Source organism: Channa argus, chromosome 18, assembly GCF_033026475.1.
Source record: "Channa argus isolate prfri chromosome 18, Channa argus male v1.0, whole genome shotgun sequence".
Lineage (NCBI taxonomy): Eukaryota > Metazoa > Chordata > Actinopteri > Anabantiformes > Channidae > Channa > Channa argus.
The window spans coordinates 3,821,322-3,842,152 of NC_090214.1; the positions used below are offsets into that span (position 1 = coordinate 3,821,322).

Genomic DNA, 20,831 nt, shown 5'->3' on the forward strand with positions numbered 1-20,831 from the left:
GTTTTTAAAATATAACCAGATTTTCTTTTGGTGTTGGACTGTTGATCAGAAAAGAGAGGAAAAAACAAAACAAACAATACATCTGAACATATCACTTTTGGCTTTTTAAACTAATCTGTTTACTGTTGACATTTTATCACTAATGTTATGGATTTTTCTATCCAGGCCACACAATAAATTTACATCAAACTGATCATGACAATACAGTGCCCTCAGGTGCAAAACAAGACTTTATTTAAAAAAAAAAAAAAAAAGGTTCTATTTACTGAACTGTCTTCACAAACACCATTTTCATTATGAAAAAACGACACGACACATGACAGTTTATTTTGGTTTTTTTTGTTTTTTTTACTTGTTTTTGGTTTTACTATGAACTTTGTGTCGTTAAGCATGTAGCATAATTAATATTTAAAAGTCTTATTCAAATGTTTTTTCCCCTTTCAAGCTTTAATATTCAGAACTTTCAACGTGGTAAAGTAACTAATAAAATCATTCAAGTCTTGCGAATGTACCAGAACCAACAACAAGCCCTTACATAGTGTTCTTCAGGTGTCCATACTTTATTCTTCTTAACGTCACTGAATTTTTGGCAACAGTAAATCCCACACACAACAAAACAAAAAGAAGTACCGCTAGTTAGCTACCATTGATGCATCTCTGTACCAAAGGCAACATCAGCAAAATTCAAATCTGTACAGGAAAACATTATTTGGCAAAAAAAAAAAAATAAAAAAAAAAAAAAAAAACTCCCTAACCTGCTATATTCCCCATTTCCTTTGATAAACAGCTCAAAAATATTGCCGGTTTTACCCAAATAAACAAAAGTACCTTAACACTCACAATAAAAAAGATTAAGTGGAAACAAGTTGTAAATAAAGATCTTTGCTTTTTATAATAATAATTACTTTAGTAATAAATTAACAAAAAAAAAAAAAAAGAAAAAAAAAGGATTTAATCATTGCACTTCAAGTCGCAACAAAACCAGAAGGGAAAGAAAATCACACACACACACACACACACACACACACACAAACTCCATTTTTACAAGTGCACTGTGTCTGTTCTAGTCATATTCTTTAAAAAAAGTGTATAGAAAGAAAGACTACTGAATAAAATCCTGCCCAGCTTGTGGTCTATCCGAGAGAGTAGTAAAATTACCTGAAAGTGAGAGTGGAAAGTGTTCAGTTACCCTCTGGTGCTCCTTTTTGTGTATTGCTCATATACTGTGGTAAGAATATAAGACATACTGTCGTTGTCCTCGGCCGTTTTTGGCTGTCCCAGTCACAGGAGGAACACTGGTAGTCATCACATTCGACCCTCCGGAGTTTAAATAACAAAAAAAAAAAAAAAAAAAAACAGAAACAACTCTCATCTGACACAATAGGGTTCATTTGGCTAACAGTGACCATTAGTGTCTGAAAAAGTGAAGGAAGAGACAAAAGATGGAGAGCAAACAGCTCCAGGTGTCTGCAAAATGCACCAAAGTGAAGCTTCAACGTTTTAATAAGGATAAGGAGCAAAAAGCAGAGTTTAACATCTGCTCAAACGGAATATTCAGGAAATAAACCAAAAAAGAAATCAAAATAGATTTGTTCAGGGTTTCTGTGTCCTCGGAGTCATGAATAATCCAAAGGGAGAGGAGGGAGGGCATGGTCCAAGCATCACGTGGCTGCTTGTAAACCAGCTGGGTGTAAAATTTAATGCCTAAAGTTGTGTGTAAACATCCTGTACACATATCACATACATGTGAAAAACTAAAACGAGAATTCAAGTTGTTTTACGTGTCGGTGAGAGCGTGAGCGGCAGCATGCGGGTGGTCTCTCTGGGCACTGGCTGCTGTGGACGTGCGTTTGATCCTCTAGCTGCCCTCGAGCAGCTTGGCCAGCGTGTCCCGCAGCTCGGTCAGCTCGAAGATCTTGTTGTCCAGCAGCTCCAGCAGGGAGCGCAAGCTCTTGTGAAAGGCTTCTCTTTCCAGCTGGCTGCTCTCCAGACGCTGCTCCAGATCGCTCAGCTGGGCCTCCAACACCTGGTTCCTCGACTCCGTTTCCTGGCACCAACAACAAAGTGCGTTAATGGCTGACAAGTCTATGAGCGGCTGTTGGTGAAAGGTCAAGAAATGGAATTGTTTTTTCTTTGTAGGTCTTGCCGGGTTCTTGCAGGCAGGTAAAGCTTTGTCAAACACTTTGAAAGCCGTGTTTTTACCTTTGAGTCACTGGGTTTCACTCACCTGTAGTTTCTCAGCGAGGGAGTCTTTCTCAGACTGAAACTCGTTGGCACTCTCCACCTCTGCTTTGAGTCTCTCCAATTCCTGGACGTAATTACAGAAAGAGTAAATGTGAGGATCACGCAAGATGCTCATGTGTCATACTTCTTCTGTCTCTCATGCATTTCATACATTTGAATCAGTCTTTACACTCTGGATACACTGTCTTTTTTTAAATTCAACAACGCTTAACCATATTCTGAAGGGGTTTTACTGAATCCTCTTTAAAAATAATCAGGTGTAGGAAAAATATAATTTTAGTTTTTTAGTTTAGTTTTTGGGCATTTCAATTTCTTTTCCACAAGCATTTACATTCATTTTTATAGTTATTATTTATCATTTTCAGCAGCCAGCATCATCATCGTGTTCATTTCGTGTTGTAAAACACTGTGCCCGACTGTTGATCAGGCCTTAGAGAGCAAGTCATTTCCTGTTGCATCTTTGTTTGGGAAAACCCTTCGAATTTGGGTGATTGATGTCAAATGAGCCTATGGATTTATTCAAGATTTACGATTCAAACATCTTTATTGATGTCGTGGGGAAATAGTGTGGCTTTGTTACAGCTGCTCTCCACGTGAAAAGTAGAAACGAAAGGAACAAACTTCCCCCAAACCAAGACAATACACAAACATCCACATATTTGCATTACAGAGTATCCAGAGACTTGGACTTGACTGCATGTAACACGTAAGATAGGGCTGATCTGTCAGAACTCTACTGTGTCTACGTAGCAAACCTCCTCTTTGGCCTTCAAAGCCAACTCCAACTCCTCTATTGTTTGGTTGAGTTCCATCTTTTGAGATTTGATAACTGTTGTTTGGCCGCTCACACACTCCAACTCAGTCACCTGGAGAACAGAAGAATCCATCATCAACACATGATTAAAAAAAATAAATAAAAATCTAATTTTAACAGATCTGTTGTATTCAGCCCATCATGCTTCTTGTTTTCTTTGTGCACCCGTTTGTGTAGCCGCTCGGCTTCCTCCTGATAGGCCGCCAACTGCTGTTTCCACTGTTTGACGTTGGCCGTGGACTCGAGCAGAGCTGCCGTCAGTTTGGCGTTGTTCCCCTTCAGTGCTGCCAGCTCTGCCTCCCAGTGCTTATTGATGCTGGATGAACTGCAGACATATGAAAAAGAGGCAAAGAAGACTCTTAGTGAGACTGTCATTATCAATTTATCGTCCTTTTAGCTTTTAAGTCACGCCACGTTTGCTCTATAAAATAACAGAACAATTAAACTTGTCCATCACAGTGTCCTGAACACAAGCTGATCGGAGATGGTGTTGACAGTATTTTATAAAAGTCACTCGTTGGATCAAATCCAAATGAAATGATCTAGTTTTCTACATTGACTGGTCATAAAATGAAATCTGATCTGATTCTAAACATACTACCACAAACAGCTAAGAGACCAGTAATAAGGAAAAAAGGGAAGAGAAAGGTCACGCTGAGAGTTTAGAGCTTCATTTGGGAAAAGTATGTTCACTTATAGAGACTGTGTGGATTATATTGCTACACATCTCAGATTAAACCCATTAGAATGCAACGAATCTCTGTGCAATAACACTAGTGTTAATCAAAGGACAGTTATTTTCTGATAAACTCGCCCTCGTTTCTTAGAAACTCAGTTTTAACATTTACAATAATTAACACCTCTCACTTTACTGGCTTTTGTCAGGATCCTGTATGAATGAGGACTCATTTTGCAGTGACTTGACTCATCCCAGGGACGTGTGGAAAGATTTTGATCTGATCAGTCGTGCATCATAAAGTACATTGGTGAACTCACTCGATAAAGTTAGCCGTTACCTTAGCTGGAAAACCCTCGAATCACACTTTACTACGCAAGCTCTCGACGTAGCAGTTCAGCCAAAACATGGGGCTTTAATTTAACGTGATGATGAAAAAGGAAGAAGAAAATAACTGTATGGTAGTTAAATAATAGAGAGTTCCAGCCCCAATAAAAAGTTAAGGCGTTTCTTAACTTTACATTAGAAGGACGGTGTCTAAACAAACTATGAATGCATGTTGGTTTTATTTGGATTTTTTTAATAATTGAGACCAAGAAATATACCAGAATATTTTTTCCCTACGATTATTATTTAAACACTGGACTAATCACCTTTTGTTGAACAGCCTAATTAGTGTTCACAACCTGAAAATGAAATGAGCAGTAATAATAAAATCTATCTGACCTAGTCAGTAACCTCATATACCTACAGTGTGAGGCCTTTTAAAAGTCTGTCGTTTATAACTGTTAACTTATTTTATAATAGGGCTTTGTTCAGCATTAGCATCCCCTCGACGAGTGTGATCCCACTGTGTGCACTCATACAGTGGTTCATTATGCATGTGCTGTTTTAATGTATAATGCTGTAAAGCTGTCCAGAGGCCTGAGGACGGATTAATAATGAATGACTGAATCGACCTGTTCGACATAAGCTGCAGTGCTCTGTGCAGCGTTGTGCCAATGTCATTTTGAATCAGCGCTCCACTAATGAACATGTAGCAGTCACACTGCTGAACGTGAAGATTTCATGCCCAGGACCTGTGAACGATTAGGAAGTTGTTTAATAAAAAGGAAACTGAAAGAATCAGACCAATCACGACCTTTGAAAAAATAAACTGTAATAAGACGACAGCGTTTGGAGATATTTGCCCATCGGTACTCTGACCTCCAGTCTACCTGTGTGAGAAGGGAAGTGCATTCTGGGAAGGCTCCGCTCTGGGTTCAGTGTGTTGAGGGGTGCCGGGTGTGACTCTTTCGTCGTCTGTACCGTTGATGCTGTCCGAGGTCAAAGGTGACTGCAGATCACCCGGTGCCGACTCCTGATGTGACACAATGGTCAAACAGAAACATCAGCATTTGAATAAAAATAAAAAGTTCAGTACTTTGGGCAATGTTAAATGAAAAACAATTACAACTTTCATATTTGTACAATGATTACGTAGCTACGGCCAAAGCAGTCATTTAGCTTAGCTTAGCATAAAGCCACCAACAGGGGAAACAACTAGCCCGGCTGGCTAACGGTGGCAGAATCCCCCCACCAGCACCTCTAAAATATATGAATTCAAACACAGATCTTGTTTGAAAAATCTGTATAAAAACAGAAGCACCACAAACTATAAGATATGTTTTCATATTTTCTTTAAACAATATGCTAAATAAACTGGACACAGAAAAAGACGTATTTGCACTAATCGGTTTCCAATTACCTAAAAAGAGGAGCTTTTATGTTTGTTACTTTTACAGAGCCAGGCTAGCAGATGCCCTTGGATTCTAGTATTTATGCTAAACAAAGCTAACCAGCACAAATACGACGACGGTATTGATCGGAAAGCGAATAGGGGTCTGTGTCTTCTGACGGTGTCAAATGTTTGGATTTTGAGACACATCAAATCTGGTGATACAGGCTTCATGATTCCATGCTCTCAAATATTAACAGGAGTCATCGGAAAAACAATTGAGGGGGAGCTAAGGCCTTGCAAATATTTTAAAAACACTTTTTTTTTTAAATTTGCTTTACACGTGTTTCAAGACTTTTAATGAACGAAAGTGTGGCTTTTTCTACTCTTTATTGTTTTCACTCATGATTGACAGTTAATCACACATCCGTAATTGTGGCGGAGCGTGTCTGAGAGCATGAAAGGAAAAGTGGAGGGTAATCTGTGGGTGAGACAGGAACGGGATTCCCCTGGTTGTTACTCTGACATTAGCATGAAAGACAAGATCATGTACTTTAGTAAATGTAGAAATATGTACAGTCCTGCATTCAAACCTTTTTTTTGCTACATGATTAATGCTACAGGGGAGACACCAGAGGGACGGCTTTATGTCATTAACTCAGGGGAAGACTGGGGAAGAAAAACCACTGGTTCAGAGTCACGACACTTATTTTCATCCAGTTTCTTTTTACCTTCCTTTTACCAGATTTGTTGACTGACAACTCGTTTCTTTTTACAGCACCACCCTGAGGAGGAAACATCAGGAGGTAAAACAAGCCACAGGGTTTTAGCTTAATGGCTGTAACTGCACAATGCGACGAGAATAAGCAACTCGTTACGACAGTCTCTTGTACATATTACATTAGGCTCTAATCTATTTCGAATGATAGGCAGTGATTCATACAGGCTGACAGTTCACTGTGATCTTATCAGGAGCCGTGTTGGAGACATTACCATATTACCACTGAATTAACACAGATGACAAAGTGAAAACATAATCCAGTGTAAAACACATCAGTCAAGTCCGAATTAATTAGATCTGAAATGAGGAGGATGTTTTGGTGAGATAAACCCAGAGCCTACAATAATGAGTTATTTTGTTCTTCAAACTGCACAAATCACAAAAGTTATAAGAGGGAAATGTTGAGTATTTCGTGGAAGATAACTTCTCATAAGTTCCTTTCCTAAAGCCCCTGCAGCAGATGTGATAGAGGACAATGAAGGTGTCATTTTATTCTAAAATTTTGGACAGTGCGTCTCTATTACAATACAAATACATTCACAAAACAAGAAAATATTGCACTAAAAACTTGGAACACTTGGTCCTTTTGCGGTCTTCAGATTAACCTTTTATTCAATGGTTTTGCACAGAGGAAGGACTCTGAATTTTACACTGGACGAATGGTAAAGGTCCCTGTTAGCAGGATGAATCATTGCAGCAGAATCTTATTTCACATGGAGTTTTGCACAAAAGTCCACATATACAGTAAGCTTTCGTGAAATTGTGGCGCTGACTTTCTGCCCGACAACTGAAAATCTATCCTTACAGTCTCCCATGTGTGAAGCATTAAAGGGCGGAACAGTGGTGAACGTGTCGGTTACCTGAGAGGGAGTGCTGGTGAGCTCCATCTTCTCTTGGGACCTCTCCTTGGCTAATCGCGCTGCCTCCTTGAACTCTGCAAACTTATCTGCAAACTAAAATAACAGGAGTGACACAAGCTACCCCTTCCCTTTGTTTCTTGTGGTGTACAAGAAAAACTTTTACGCTTGCTCCATTTCCTTGAGACGTCATTAACCCGTGGAGAAGAGACCTGAGGCCTTCTCTCTTAGAAAAAGTAAAACAGGAAATGCAGTGAACCTCAAACTCTCTCGTGTCAGCACTCAGCATCATTTCCGAATGACGCAACACTCTTTGGAAGACGGCGTAAGAATAAGAAAAAAAATATCGGATTTCTGCAACCTCAAATATTATGATGACCTCTGTTTTGTTTTTTTTCAAACCCAATTTCCAGGGAAAAAACACAAAACACTCTTTTAACAACCGCTTGCTTTTGAGAACACGTACACGCTCATCACCACAGAGAGTCTCTTTCGTGTGTTCTTACCTTGACCAGATGGCTCTCAGATGAGAAGCCGAGGCCGTAGACAGTGTTGGCCCGGCTGTCGGCCCACTGGCCAAACTTCTGTGACGTCTTGGTGAAGGTCATGTTGGGGGTGATAGTGCTGTTAATAATGGCCTGCGGGGGGCAAAAACACACAACTGTCTCACATTATAGTGTATGAAATGTAAAGGCAGAACAACTGTCTGAGACTGAAGCAGCAGTATGCCTGAAATCCCTTGGGGAGCATGGAATCCATGCCTGTTTGCCCACTGTATGTTCATGTGAGGTTGTATTTCCACAGCTTGGTAAACAGGAAGACGTTCTGAAGCAAATCCAACTGACTGTAAAGCTATTGATCAGTGTGGTAGTGAGAGAGGTGCACACCACTGACATATTCTCACCTTTGTTAGTTGACAGACAGACATGTTTGTGAACCCAAGTCTAACCTTCTCTCTTCTTTTAGCTGTTTTTGGGGTTAGGGTTTTTACTGTTTTTTTTTTTTTTTTTTTTTTTTTTTTACTGTTTTCTACCAAACTGCTCTCGAGCAGCTGCTAAATGCTGCACCATGTTCACCAGCTCGTCTTTAGTTGTGTCCATCTGCTCTTTGGTCTTTTTCTGTAAAAAAAAAAAAAAAAACTACTTCAAAGAATCCACACAAAGAAACTAAAAAAAAGCTTTATAACGGTGAGAGCATCTGCAGATGCAGATAGTTTTTGTTGATGCATCATTATAACTGTCACATTGTCTAACCTTGTTTTTTCGTTTTGTACAAGTTCACTTCCAAAGTTTGTTCACTAGAACTCGCAAAGCAATACGAACAGAAAAGCCCGTCTTTGTGTCTCTGTTTTCCTTTTCACTGGTAAGAAGACTTACTGTTTGTCTGGATGATAATGTCCTGTAGCACCAGCCCACCCAACCTCTGCTATTTGCAGCAGAGCACAGCACAGCTAACTTTCTGCTTCAACAACAGCAATAGTCACCCAGAGAAACTCTTACATAACTATGCTAACTCCACCCCTGCACCTCTCTCAAGACTAAAATTATCATCACCACATAGATATGACAGGCCCGGCCACCCCTTCACTGCCTCAGTGCGGCCAGGCAGAGACAAACAAGCCACACAAGCTGAGAGAAGAGGTGGAATATATTACCAAAGATGTAAAGGTTTCATTGGTTTTTTTTTATGATTTCTGATCTGCTCCGGAGAAATGTGTGGTAAATATGATTTTGTATCATGTTTAAAACGGGATCTGAGAAAAATAATTAGTAATGTGACGTGAAAAAATGTTGAAAAACTATAATTTTCTATTCAAATGAAACAAGTGTAAAAGGAAACAAACAGACATTTAGTGAAGACACAAAACAAATACCTTAGATCCATCCAGACTGATGATTCGATAAACATTCCTGGTACTGTCAAAGAAGTAGGAGACTGTGACAGCGTGTTTACTTGTGGGAACCCAATTCTTCTTGGTGTTTGGGTCGATTTGGAAGACGTGGGCCCGTGTACTGAAGATGGGCTGCTCTCTGCACAAAGACAGGGAGAAAAGAACAGAGGGAGGGAGAGAGAAGAGATGAGAAAAAATAAAAATCAATCTCAAGTTATATTTGTAACTCTGAAGTCAAGTTGGCCTAAAAAATGTGAATGTGATCGAACACAGGCCTGTCAGGAGGAAAAAGAGGTTTTGATTCCAACAAAATAGACTTTCTACCCCAAACAATTCTGGAGGGAGTTTTATTAGTGAATCTGGTTAACTAATTAATTAAGCATTTAAACTATGGCAGCTCATTCAAAAAAAGTTTTAAATAATGTCCAAATCTAAAGATTTTCAGTTTACCGTAGTTTAAAACAGAAAGGCGGAAAATCTTCATATTTAAAGTATATTTATATTTTTTTAAATATATATTTTTTAGACAAGACAGAGCATCACCTAAATAACCAACCAGCCAACCTAAATTGCCATACTACCAACACTGCTGCTCCGAGAGAAACATAAGAGGAAGGTCAAAGCACCCAGCACATTTATAAAATCCCTTTCCTGCTTTGTTGCTGCTCAACAAATGATTTATCATTCACACTGAAAACAAGTATAACATTGTGCAAAGTTACAGAAATGCACATGATGTTGCTCTTCACACGTCGTGAAAATTCACACAGGCCTTAAGAAAAGAATCTCTGATTCTGCAAAACAATGAAAGGTTTGAGATATGAAGTACTAATATATCGAATGAACTGCGTAAACACAAATCTGCAAATATTAAAAATAATATAGACTGCAATGTCTGCAATGTTCCAAAAAAAAAACTCTAAACTAAAATCTCACAATCACTTCATTATTTGGAGCTAATGGACCTTTACACTCTGTGGGTGATGAATGCGGAGTCATTAAAAATGATTGATGCTCAACATAGAGCCTTATAAAAGCTTGAGAAAATGACCTCACACAAACAAACAATCATCCTGCTGGGATCTAGGGGACCCACATTACAGTCAGTCCGCATCACACTGATGGGTTTTTGCAGAGTCAGAAAATGGCATAGTGCTGAGATCTGCTTGAGAGGAGCTGAAAGTGATATGTGGTGCTATATTTAGGAAACGTGGTGGAGGAGAATATACAACTTGAGGGACACCTACTGTAATGCAGGGGCTGGACGTGGTGGAAAAAAACTATGATGTTTAGAGATATTTAAATACGTTGTAACTAAGTTTTAGGTAAATGGAAAACTTGTCACAAAGACATTACAAAACCACTGTATATGGAATGAGACATTTTAAGTTCCATCAGTAAGTTGAACTGTATACGTCATTGACAGCTGCTTCTTCTGTGATAGCAAACTGAAAAGCGATTACATTTCAACAGCATGTGAAGGAAACGGCACTGAAACTGAACGTTAAGAGATTAACTATGGAAATAACCTTTTTTTTCCTCTCATGTGGATTTTTCAGCCTTAAAACAACCTCAAGCAGTTTCCCACTGACCTTTTGCTTCTTTACATTAAATATGATATACATCTTTGCACTACATAAAGAATATTTTTAGAATTAAATGTCTCCTGTGAAAGCTGCCTCAGTGTGTTGCTTCTCAGATTTAAAACCACTGCTCATGAGAGCAGATCTCAGGCCTGCGGAACTAAAAAAAATGTCTTCGACATTTAAGACATTTTAATACCAAAAAAAATACCATAATAAAAAAAAAAAAAAATCAGATGATCGGGAGAGAAGTTATACATGTTTATTCATAGGATCCGTCTATAACTTATTTACTCTTATTACTCTGTAACCTGTTAGACAGTCTGCAACACAAACAGAGAATTTGACTTTAATAACTTCTAAGACCTTTATTGAGGGAATTGATTTCATTGCTTTAATGATGATTTAAGCTACAGATATGCTGAATAGTTAATTGACACAATCTCTGTACAATCTGCAAAAACTTTCACCACACTTTGTTTTTCAAGCTAAATTGTTTAGAAACTGCTACATTTATTATGTTTTTACGTGTGGGTTTCAGAAAAGGCACAGGAGGAAGGATGCTGAGACTGAGGTGGAGGGCGTCTTTCTTGAAACCTACTGCCTCGTGTGGGGGCAGTTCAGATACAATCAGGCAGGAATTAAGCCTTTTTTTAAAAGCAAGCAAAAGAAAGGGCTCATATGCTAATTTGTTTCTACTTTTAAAACAACAGTTGAACAGAGTTCAACAATGGAGCTGAGCCCACACAGACACAGACATCCATCATCTCGCTATGAACACAGCTCTGCTGCAGAGATGACGGGCAGTGCCAGGACCCTGTCCTTCGCCGGCAGAGATGTAGAGGTTATTACAAGACTCTTAATGACTCATTGTTGCTGGTGTAGCTCTTGAACAACTTGCATGACAGAGTGAAGGTTAGACTAATTAAAAAACAACAGGCCGATTGATCTGCGCTAACACGATGTGGGTTCAGATCGATACTGTGGACAGAGTTGGTACGTTTCTATATTTGTTTGGCAGGTGCAACTGTAAAGCTACAGCCAACATTTGACGGTCACTCGTTTTAACACTCTGCTCCCTGTGCAAGATGAGTCAAAAGTGACTTGTGCGGCCAATTTTGGCTGGAAGACCACAGGATGTACATTTGAGGTACGAGTGTGTGTGTGCAGGCCAGACTTGAACAATGCGCTGTACGCCAACATAGAGATGACGAAGTGAGACAACTATGGCAAAGGTGACCTGGAAGCACCTGTGACAACACACAGAGATCAGCAGGCTCTCGGTGGCTTCCAGACATTGCTATGGATGGAAAGCTCCCACGATCTTTGAATAAAAGCAAAAGCAGCTGAAAATACTGAGTTGTAACTGGTCTGAAGCATTTAGAAAACGAAAAAAATGTGTCTCTCAGTAGAGCAGCAGGTCTGGTAGATATGTTTTTGATATGTTTTTGGAACAACGATGAAGGTCTACGTGACCAGTGTTGGGCTTGTCACGAAACAATTGTAACATATTACTCGTTAATTAATATTAGTTCTTACTCCCTGTCAAAAGTAACTATTCGTAACTACTGTGTACCCCATATGCGGCCACAAGCTTCATTAGTTCTGTGCTGCTTGTTGTAGTTCACGGTCAATAATTAAAATTCACTTTTTGCCATTTAGCCACTGAAGGGCTATAGCCATCCTCCGCAGCTGCAGCGAGCTCATCTTCGTTGTGCTTTACTTTGTTAAGCTACGTGTTTCAAGGGATTTGAGGACATGTTTTTCAAAGTGGTGAGAATCTTACCTCCATCTTCACACCTCCATCTTCTTTGCCAGCTCACTGCTTCTGTTGCTGCTAATACTGAAAGTGTGCACCCTGACCCTAACCATGAATCATACGTGTCAAGTCAGTGTTTGCTGTGCTGACAACAAAAGTAACACTGTAACCAGCAGTTTTTGGAGGCAGTAAATAGTTTCAGCAAGTATTACTGAGAATGTATTTGTAACTTTTTACACTTTTTGTTACTGGAAAAAGTAATATTATTACAGCAATGCATTACTAGTAACGGCCCTACACGTCTGGGACAGACGAATATGCTAATACAGGTTGAAGACTGAAACACATTACCATAGAGTAGACGCAATTAATTAATAAACGTACTGTTATCGGAAGAAGTTCATGCAATATTTACGTAAAGCAAAGATACCTATATTAAAAAAAATAACAAGCATTGATCTCACTTCTTTACGCAAGTAAACGTGTAAAAACTGCAGGCACTGAAATGAAACCAAGGTATTTTTTACCAGTGTAACGCACAACCTCACATCATATAAATATCATTTGATTAGTGAGCTAAGATTACAGCACAGCTGGACGGTTGATGTCAACACACTGTATATAGCTGCTTGTGAATAGCAACTGTTCCTGTGAGTGAATAACCATCCAATGATGCAAAAAAATAAATAAAAGTATTCAAACAAAGGAGCCTCTTGGTGTTAAATTGTAAAAAGTTAAACATTGTCAGAAAAATAAATACTCAAGTACAGATACCTGATGAGTATTGTAAAGTGTTTTTGCTTCAGTGCTTCCCACCTCTGAATGTCATATCCAGATCACAATACGTGTACATGATATACACATAATGTCAAATCTAACAAATAATTAGCTCACGTTAGTACTTGTACGCAATGTATCCATTTGTTTTTATTTAGCAGTTCATGATTTAACTCTCATTAACATTTTATTAGTCTGCTCATAAAAATTATCTATAAAGCTGCTAGAAAAGACAACAAAATCATCTCAAACTGGCTTCTTGAACATGACAATGAGTTCACTGTAGTCAAATTGCCTCCACTGTAAATAGATCTTAATCAAATAGAGCACCTTGATAACGGGGGATTTGCATTATGGATGTGCAGCCGTGAAAATTGCAGCTACAGTGTGATGTAATCATGTCAATGTGGACCAAAATCTCTAGCCAGTAGTTCCAGCACCTTGCTGAACCTATGCCATTAGGAATTAAGGTGGTTTGGAGGGCAAAAGGGGGGTCCGACCTGGTGACTGTAGACCTGACACAGTCATTTCCAGTTCGACCCTGCATGAGGCCACACATAACTGAGATCCTCTTTCACCCCAGCAGACAAAATTCACAAGAGGACCAATGCACTTGATCCTAATAGAGCTGGCAGCATCAGCGACGGCACATTTTTGGCGGTCAGTAAGCCCACTAAAGTAAGAAAGCACTTTTGTGACAGTGAGCTCATTTCAACTAAATTGGGTCTAAAGTCTTCTAGGGAAACTCGATTTGATTGCTTGACTTGGAGCAGATTTTCTAGTGTCCTCTGAGACACAGCAACTGTCTGGCAGCCTACCGTTAAATTACAGTGTGTTACTTAAGTCAGCAGAGTGAAGACTGTGCATGTTACTGAAAGATAAACAGTTAAGTCAGAAAGATGGTAGTAATGTGAGGGTGTGTACACAGGATTTACAGCAGCTCACACAAGGCAGCTGTAGGAGCAGTAATAATATATTATAATAATATAGTACATATAACAATAGGGATCACATGGGTATAAGGAAACTTCTACGGTCATGTACATCCACATTTATGTACCTTTGTCTTGGTCTGTGGTCATCATGCAGAGCTCTGACTTCCTCTGATTTGCATACAGATAAATCTTCCCTACCACCTATCGGGAAATATTCATGACAAATGATAACATAACAGACAGGGAGTGACACGGGACAAGTTCAGAGCGATCAAATTGGCTCAAACTGGTGCTTAGAGTGCAGTTTACTGTGAAAACAGTGGCAGATTTAGAATTCTAATTCTTTGAAATTTGCGAAGCGGACAGCTGTGACTATCAAATCTTATCGTGATTTATGAGTATTTTCCCCAGATTTAGTCAGTGCTGTAGCAGGGTCCAACACAAGATTCAGTGCAAGCAAACATGTCATGTCTAAGTTCCTGTTCCGAGGCTTCTGAGTGGTTCACAGAATAAAACGTAAGACTTTTGGAAGAATATCTGTCTCACATTCCTACTGGCCAAGTATGAATATATGATGGAAAATAATCTATCACTTTTTCAGTACTTCCCAGCAGTATTTACCAATATGCACCCGGAACTCCTTCACTCCAAGTAGCACAAAATAGATCTATTCCAAAAAAAAAAATGCAAAATGATATGTTGTGTTGAAAATAATTGTCAAAAATAAAAAGGATAAAAGAAGGACAATTCAGCCAGTTTAGTTAGTTCGAGTATAACACTTTTCATCCATCCATTATCTGTCAACACTTTTCTTATGTGGATTGCACGGGGGGGCTGGAGCCCAACCTAGCTGTCATCGCGTGAGAGGCGGGGTACAGTCTATCTCAGGGCCACTTACATGCAATTTTGTTTTAAATTGACAAATAACCTAACATGTATGTTTCTTGGACTGTGGGAGGAAACCTACGCAAGCAAACTCCACACAGAAAGGCCGCGACCGGTCGGGGCGCGAACCCGCAACCTTCAAGCTTTGAGGCGACAGCGCTAACCGCTCCACCAACGTGCTGCCAAGCACAACGTCTGGATTAGGTCACTAGCTTAATTTAGACAAAATTTGGTCTTAACTTAAAACATATACTGCTGCAGTTTTACACAATGATCAGGTCGTAAGCTCATCTGGGTGGCGAGATCGAATTGTAGTGGGTCCGTTTATATATTCAGAGTATCATTACTCTGATAGTGTGGCCTAGATGAAAATCTGGCCTGGTGGTGTGTGCTGCAATGGGAGTGTGTGACGATTGTTAGCCCATAATCCCTTTACACAATGGAACATAGTGTGGCGTTCAAGTCTCAATGACAAGTGCTTTAATAGAGGAATCTGACCACAGATGTTATCAAATCAGCAATTCTCCACTTACAATTAGCGGATACATTCAGTAAAACAGACGTGCACTGTCTGTGATTGACGTGTTCAGCTTCTAACCTTACTTTCCTGAGACCAGCTTACATTAACAAGACTATTGTAAAACTTTGCAAGTGTATGAAATGTAAAAATACATTTAAAGCTATATTGACAACTTCAAATGTCTCGTCTTTCTTTTCTTAGCACTATTTCTATTATTGCCGCTTGAGATAATTAGAGTCATCAGTAGTTTCTGATTAATTTTAGCAAATAATTGTTGTAATTTTAAAAAAGAAAATATTGTTTCATAGTATAATCCACTAATTGTTTTTTGTTTTTTTTTGCTGGAAAGAACTGAAACATCTAAATCTCTATTGGTTTTTGTATTTTGGCTTTCTTGATATGACTGAGAAAACTGAATAAAAACTTAAATGACATTAGAATAAGAAATTCATCGAACATCTTCACTGTAAACTGCTGACCACTGTAGAAACCTTGTGCTGGAGTCACTGCACTGAACTGTACGATGAATCTGTTAATTTGTGTAAACATTATTAAATAAAATTCCCTCATTTCCAATACTGTTTATGCAGGAACATCTCACTCAGGCAAATAAGATATTATTATTATTTTTAAATCTGACAACAACAAGAGAAAACTCCAGTTTGACAGCACTAATGGCCGAAGGAAGATAACCCTGCATTACTAACTTAGCTGCTGCCTGTGTTGTCATGGCAACAGCCCATGTGACTCAGTGCTGGTCATGAGCTGTGAACATCCTACAACTCTCTCACTATCTGCTGCCTCTCCTTCACACATGCTCTCACCTAATCTGATCCCAGTGTCCCTGTTGGTTAACCCACTCACAGAAGACGGCAGCGGGGGCTTGGCAAGGCAAAACCCTCCAGTTTAAAAAAACCCATATGTCCTCCGCTGGGCTCCAAGCATCCACTGGCAGTTAGAAAAGAGCATGTGTGTATATGATTGTGAGTATATAAATATATATATGCAAAGACAACCGACACATTTTGAAAAAGTAAATTTGGTAGCAAATCACTTGGTAGCACGTTTTCTAGCCAAGTACCATAATGTACTGCAGAAGAAGACGGCTACTGACGTAATGTATTTTTTAAAGAGTCTTTGTCGAGCATGATTGACACATGGCGTGTCTGGTTGTCGTTACCATCTACTCATTGCTCCAAACAGATCAGTTTTCTCTTCAGGGTAATGTAGGCCACACGCATGTCAAAACTCTTCCATTTAAAGCTGTAAATGCCAACTTTTCCACTTCAGGACAGTGTAAAGTTTTGCAGTGGGGAAATCATTTCATATTTCCAGCATTACCACTAACGTTTTTTTAAAGATGCGAATTAAACAAGGGCACATAAAAAAGAACTGGATGGAAAACAAACCGAATAACTGGATGACAAAAGTCATAAAAAGTATGATTATGTCCATTGCCATTTTAAACCATTTGAAAAATGTAAAAGAACCAGTTATCTCTCTCTCTCTCTCTCTCTCTCTCACTCACATCACACAAAGGCAAAATTCCAGTGACAATCACTGCTGCACCTGTGCTCCCATACCATCAGACCTTTTGGCCTGTCCAGTGGAACAGAAATGTGTTTTGTTGTGAGTGCCAAGTTTCAGGAGCATAGTTTGTTTCCAGTCATCTATTATACAACAACAGAAGCTCCAGAACCTTTTTGCACAGCCAAGTCTGACTTGTTAATTTACTGTGTAAGTGCACACGCAGGACAAACTATCTGTGCCTGACAAATTGATGGTTGACTAGATCATGACCACTGATCTGGAGGATTATAGAGAAAAGCAGCCCCCCCCCAAAAAAAACCATAATATGATAACAAACCAATTGCTAGCTACAACATCTGCTTTGATCTGAACTAGGTCGCGCTTGATCACGAGAATCACCGTACTGTACATGTGCAACTTCAGCCACATGCTCTACACGAGAACAGGAGAGCGTCTGACTGTCTGATAGTGATTGAAAGAGGTTTATCTCTGTCTCGCTGGCTGCACAAATCCAATGTAGATCCAAGTTAAACACAAAAAAAATATCTCCTTCACAGGAAGTTTGAAAAAAAAAATTAATGACACAATTAATAACAAAACACGGGTTTGTTTCACCTGAGCTGATACTGGACTTGCTCTCTGCCATCAATTCACAAACAGTTGCCTCCTTCAATGCAGCCTAATCATTTGGCTTCTGTAACCTAAGATGTCATGGTATGGAGCTTGTTGGTCAGTCTTACATTTTTTTCCTGTCAGTTAATCAACTTGCTGTTGACCCTTTCCATGCTACATTTCGAGAGGAAATGTGAAATATTTGCAGATCTCAGTCCCTAAAACAGAAACTTTGCTGGTTGCTTTGCTTGGCATATACTACTGTAAAATGAAAAGCCCCCCACCCAGACTTATCCTTTGTCCTCTATAGTCTAAGATGTCTGTTTGTTGACATGATGGACAGCAACTGAAAGAAACTATCAGTACTGATAGTTAGTACTGTGTATATGAGAGTTTTCGATGCCCAGGCATTTTACATACACCAGCAATGTGAGTACTTCATAGTTGGCCACAGGTCGGTGGACTCAAAATCTACACAAACTCCACACGCTGCACACGTAGAGTGAAAAAGTCAGCCTTGCATTTTGCTGTACTGTAAGTTACATACCCCATTTTTTCTGGATCTAGTGGCTAAACGGAGTCAGAAATGAACCTCTCGCTGGTCTGTGGAGGGCGGTGCGAACAGCCTGGAGGCTTCAGCTCTTTGATCCCCTCTCTACCACTAATAAAGCCGCTCTGAGCCACGGTGTTGTCGTCCGTCCGACATGACTTGGTGGTGGTGGTCGTATGCCCTTGGGAACATTTTAGTGGCGGCGTTGGTGGGCTTCATCCGAGCAAACGTGTCGGTGCGTGCATGATGACCGACAGCACGGCCAGAAGCAGCAGCGATCGTTTTGCTAACGTTAGCTGGTAGCCAACGTAAATAAAACTCCACAGCTGTGCTCAAGCGAGGATTATGAGATAAACCCCGACTGACAGGAAAAGTCGAGGTGATTTCTCAATAAATTAACTTCGAATTGGGGAAGTTAGCTTTACGCCAGCATCGTTAAAATGTCGAAGCAGACCGAATGTTATCAAGCCGATGTATCGTTAAATAGCGCGTACAGCGTTAAACACCATATCTCTGCCCAAGCCAGCTTCGTTTATTCGTTGCTAGCTCGCTGGCCGTTGGCTGTGTGGATGGGAACCAACGATGGCAAATGTAGAGACCGTTCTCTTCAGACGATTAAAAAAAAAAAAAAAGATCTTAACTATCACCCTTCAGTCTCAATAAACTGTTCACAAATCCCCGTTTCAGTCGCTGGCTTTTTCTGCTTGCAGTCTGCTGTGCCATCAAATTCCTCCAGTCAACACAGTCCGATACTAGCGACTTTTTTCAGCCGCAAACGGGACCTTTAAAGCTGCGCGGTGGTGACAGACGTCTTCTCTCGAGAGAAAGCTTCATCTCCGCTTTTGGTAGAGAAAATACTTGGTGCATCCTCCCGACTTTCACATCACCTCCTCCAGAGATTACGGCTTGTTACCGCTACAGCAGCTCGGCGCCCCTTTCAGCGACGTCGATGTTATCCGAAGATTCGGCCGTGCGTTGATTTCGTGTCCGGTTTTTCAATGGGAATGTCCCTAAGCTCGGCTTCAAATGCTGTGAAAATATGGTGCCGGGGCTCCATCGTCCGGGTTATCCTGTCATCATCTTTCTCAGCCCGTCATCTTATTTATCAGCTCAGCTTCTCTGCTGCTGCTCCGGCGGAGCGCTAAACTGGTGACGTCATCACGTCGAAATTGGACGTAATTGACATTAAAACGTTTCCTCATATCCGGTGTGTACAATCGCATATTTGGGGTTTATTTTGCAGTATAAAATACACAGACATGAAAAGTGGTCACTACACACTACAAACACACTACACTCATGACCTGGTTGACTGGGGCACAATTCCCTGCACTGACCCCACTTGAAGGGCAGTTTTATTAATGCCCTAGTTCCCCCAGATATTAAGCAGAACTCTGTGGGTTTATTTCCATTTCAGACCTTAATGCGCATCTTCACTTTTTTTACCCCCATATTTTTTTTTTTTTTTTGTGTTGGTTTTTGTGCATGGCACTACTCACAAAAAGGTCCCTGAGGTCCAAACCTCTCATATTTCTATGAGGTTGTACAATGGCAGTCACAGAAGAGTACTACAAAGATACTATAGGCCAGGAGAACCGTTTCATCTGATAGTATCACCAGTATTGCTTTGTGGTGGGTGTACAATGTTCGGTTATCTCCAATGTCAACGTAGATGAGATGTAGATCAGAAAAATCTGAAATTAAGATTAGATTAGAAGTTTTTGGACACAAGTATTTTCAAAACCCTGCATACAGCTTCTTTTATAGTTTGTCAGTTATAGTTTGTTATTATTTATTAAACATTTATTATTATTAAAAAAAGTAATTACTAATGCATAATGGATACATAATATTTAAGAGTAGGAACAGATTCTGCACAACAGCTGGTTGCCATCTTCTGGACAGTTACTGGTAAGGCTTGCTTGCAAGCATTGTCCAGATTAGCAAAACATAAACACCTCGATATTAATCTTGGCCATCAAATATTAAATAACGATGTGTTTTTAGGCCTCAAAAATTTAAATAAACCCACATGGGCAAATAGATAAAGAAATTCATTTGCATCTTATTCTCGACGATTGCCTATTTTTAATCAAGTTATTATTTTTTTTTTATTTTCTAGTGAATTGAATTAAAATCCATTGTGGGTTTCCTGGTGTAAATCATGGCGTGGTCCTTTAGAAGAAAGTGCACATCTAATGCTAGAACAACATTAGGTTGTTTTATCCCTTTATGATTTACAGTAGATTCATGAAACATGTGGTTCCCTGGTCACACTGCAAGACAGACATAAACAGAATGGAACCTGACATTTTCTTAGATATTTAGATCCAAAGTGAAGTAAAAAAATTCACTGTTCACTGTTGTAAAATTGTGAAACTTTAGCAAATAGCGTTTTAATTAAAGGAAAACAGTAAAAAACCCAACCAAACCCTTACAACAAAATACCCATGGCAGATTCACAGGCTTGTGACACTGGATATATGCTACCAGCACAAAATTATATTTAGACCTGGCAAGAAAAATAAGGCAGCAGCATTTATTTAATCTGCTGCCTATTTTACAGTTCAAATTAATAACATGGTCCTACTAATTAACTCAAATGAACCTACTTTATTATATTTGCCAAATGCAGGGGCTCAGCCGGAGTAAACAGATGGCAATCTAGTCCTTGCTGCATGTTCCAAATGCTTCAGATGA

The 20,831-nt window shown here is 39.6% G+C and overlaps 1 protein-coding gene across 4 annotated transcripts; it reads right to left on the reverse strand.

The window, feature by feature from the left end:
* Nucleotides 1-212: 212 nt before the first annotated feature.
* LOC137103986 (homer protein homolog 1-like) lies at nucleotides 213-20,830 on the reverse strand. Of its 4 annotated transcripts, none has more exons than XM_067484769.1 (9): nucleotides 20,744-20,826; nucleotides 8,963-9,119; nucleotides 7,596-7,727; nucleotides 7,093-7,185; nucleotides 4,952-5,094; nucleotides 3,224-3,383; nucleotides 3,000-3,110; nucleotides 2,228-2,308; nucleotides 213-2,047 (listed from the first exon to the last, which is right to left on the reverse strand). In XM_067484769.1, exons 1-9 carry the CDS (start codon nucleotides 20,809-20,811, stop codon nucleotides 1,859-1,861), a joined length of 1,134 nt encoding a protein of 377 aa, XP_067340870.1. In that variant the 5' UTR covers nucleotides 20,812-20,826; the 3' UTR covers nucleotides 213-1,858. The 4 variants fall into 4 exon arrangements, with proteins under 4 accessions (XP_067340870.1, XP_067340871.1, XP_067340873.1 ...); XM_067484770.1 differs by lacking the exon at nucleotides 20,744-20,826 and adding an exon at nucleotides 18,129-19,286; XM_067484772.1 differs by lacking the exon at nucleotides 20,744-20,826 and adding an exon at nucleotides 7,994-8,207 and having other exon boundaries at nucleotides 8,963-9,097.
* Nucleotide 20,831: the final 1 nt, after the last annotated feature.

Bases quoted from the DNA above. Each gene is read 5' to 3' on its own strand.
- LOC137103986 (XM_067484769.1), bottom strand. From the start codon at position 20,811: ATGCAGCAAGGACTAGATTGCCATCTGTTTACTCCGGCTGAGCCCCTG. The intron at 5,095-7,092 runs GTAACCGACACG...GTGTCACATCAG, and splicing joins TCACCAGCACTCCCTCTCAG to GAGTCGGCACCGGGTGATCT. The intron at 2,309-2,999 runs GTTTGCTACGTA...AATTACGTCCAG, and splicing joins CTTTGAAGGCCAAAGAGGAG to GAATTGGAGAGACTCAAAGC.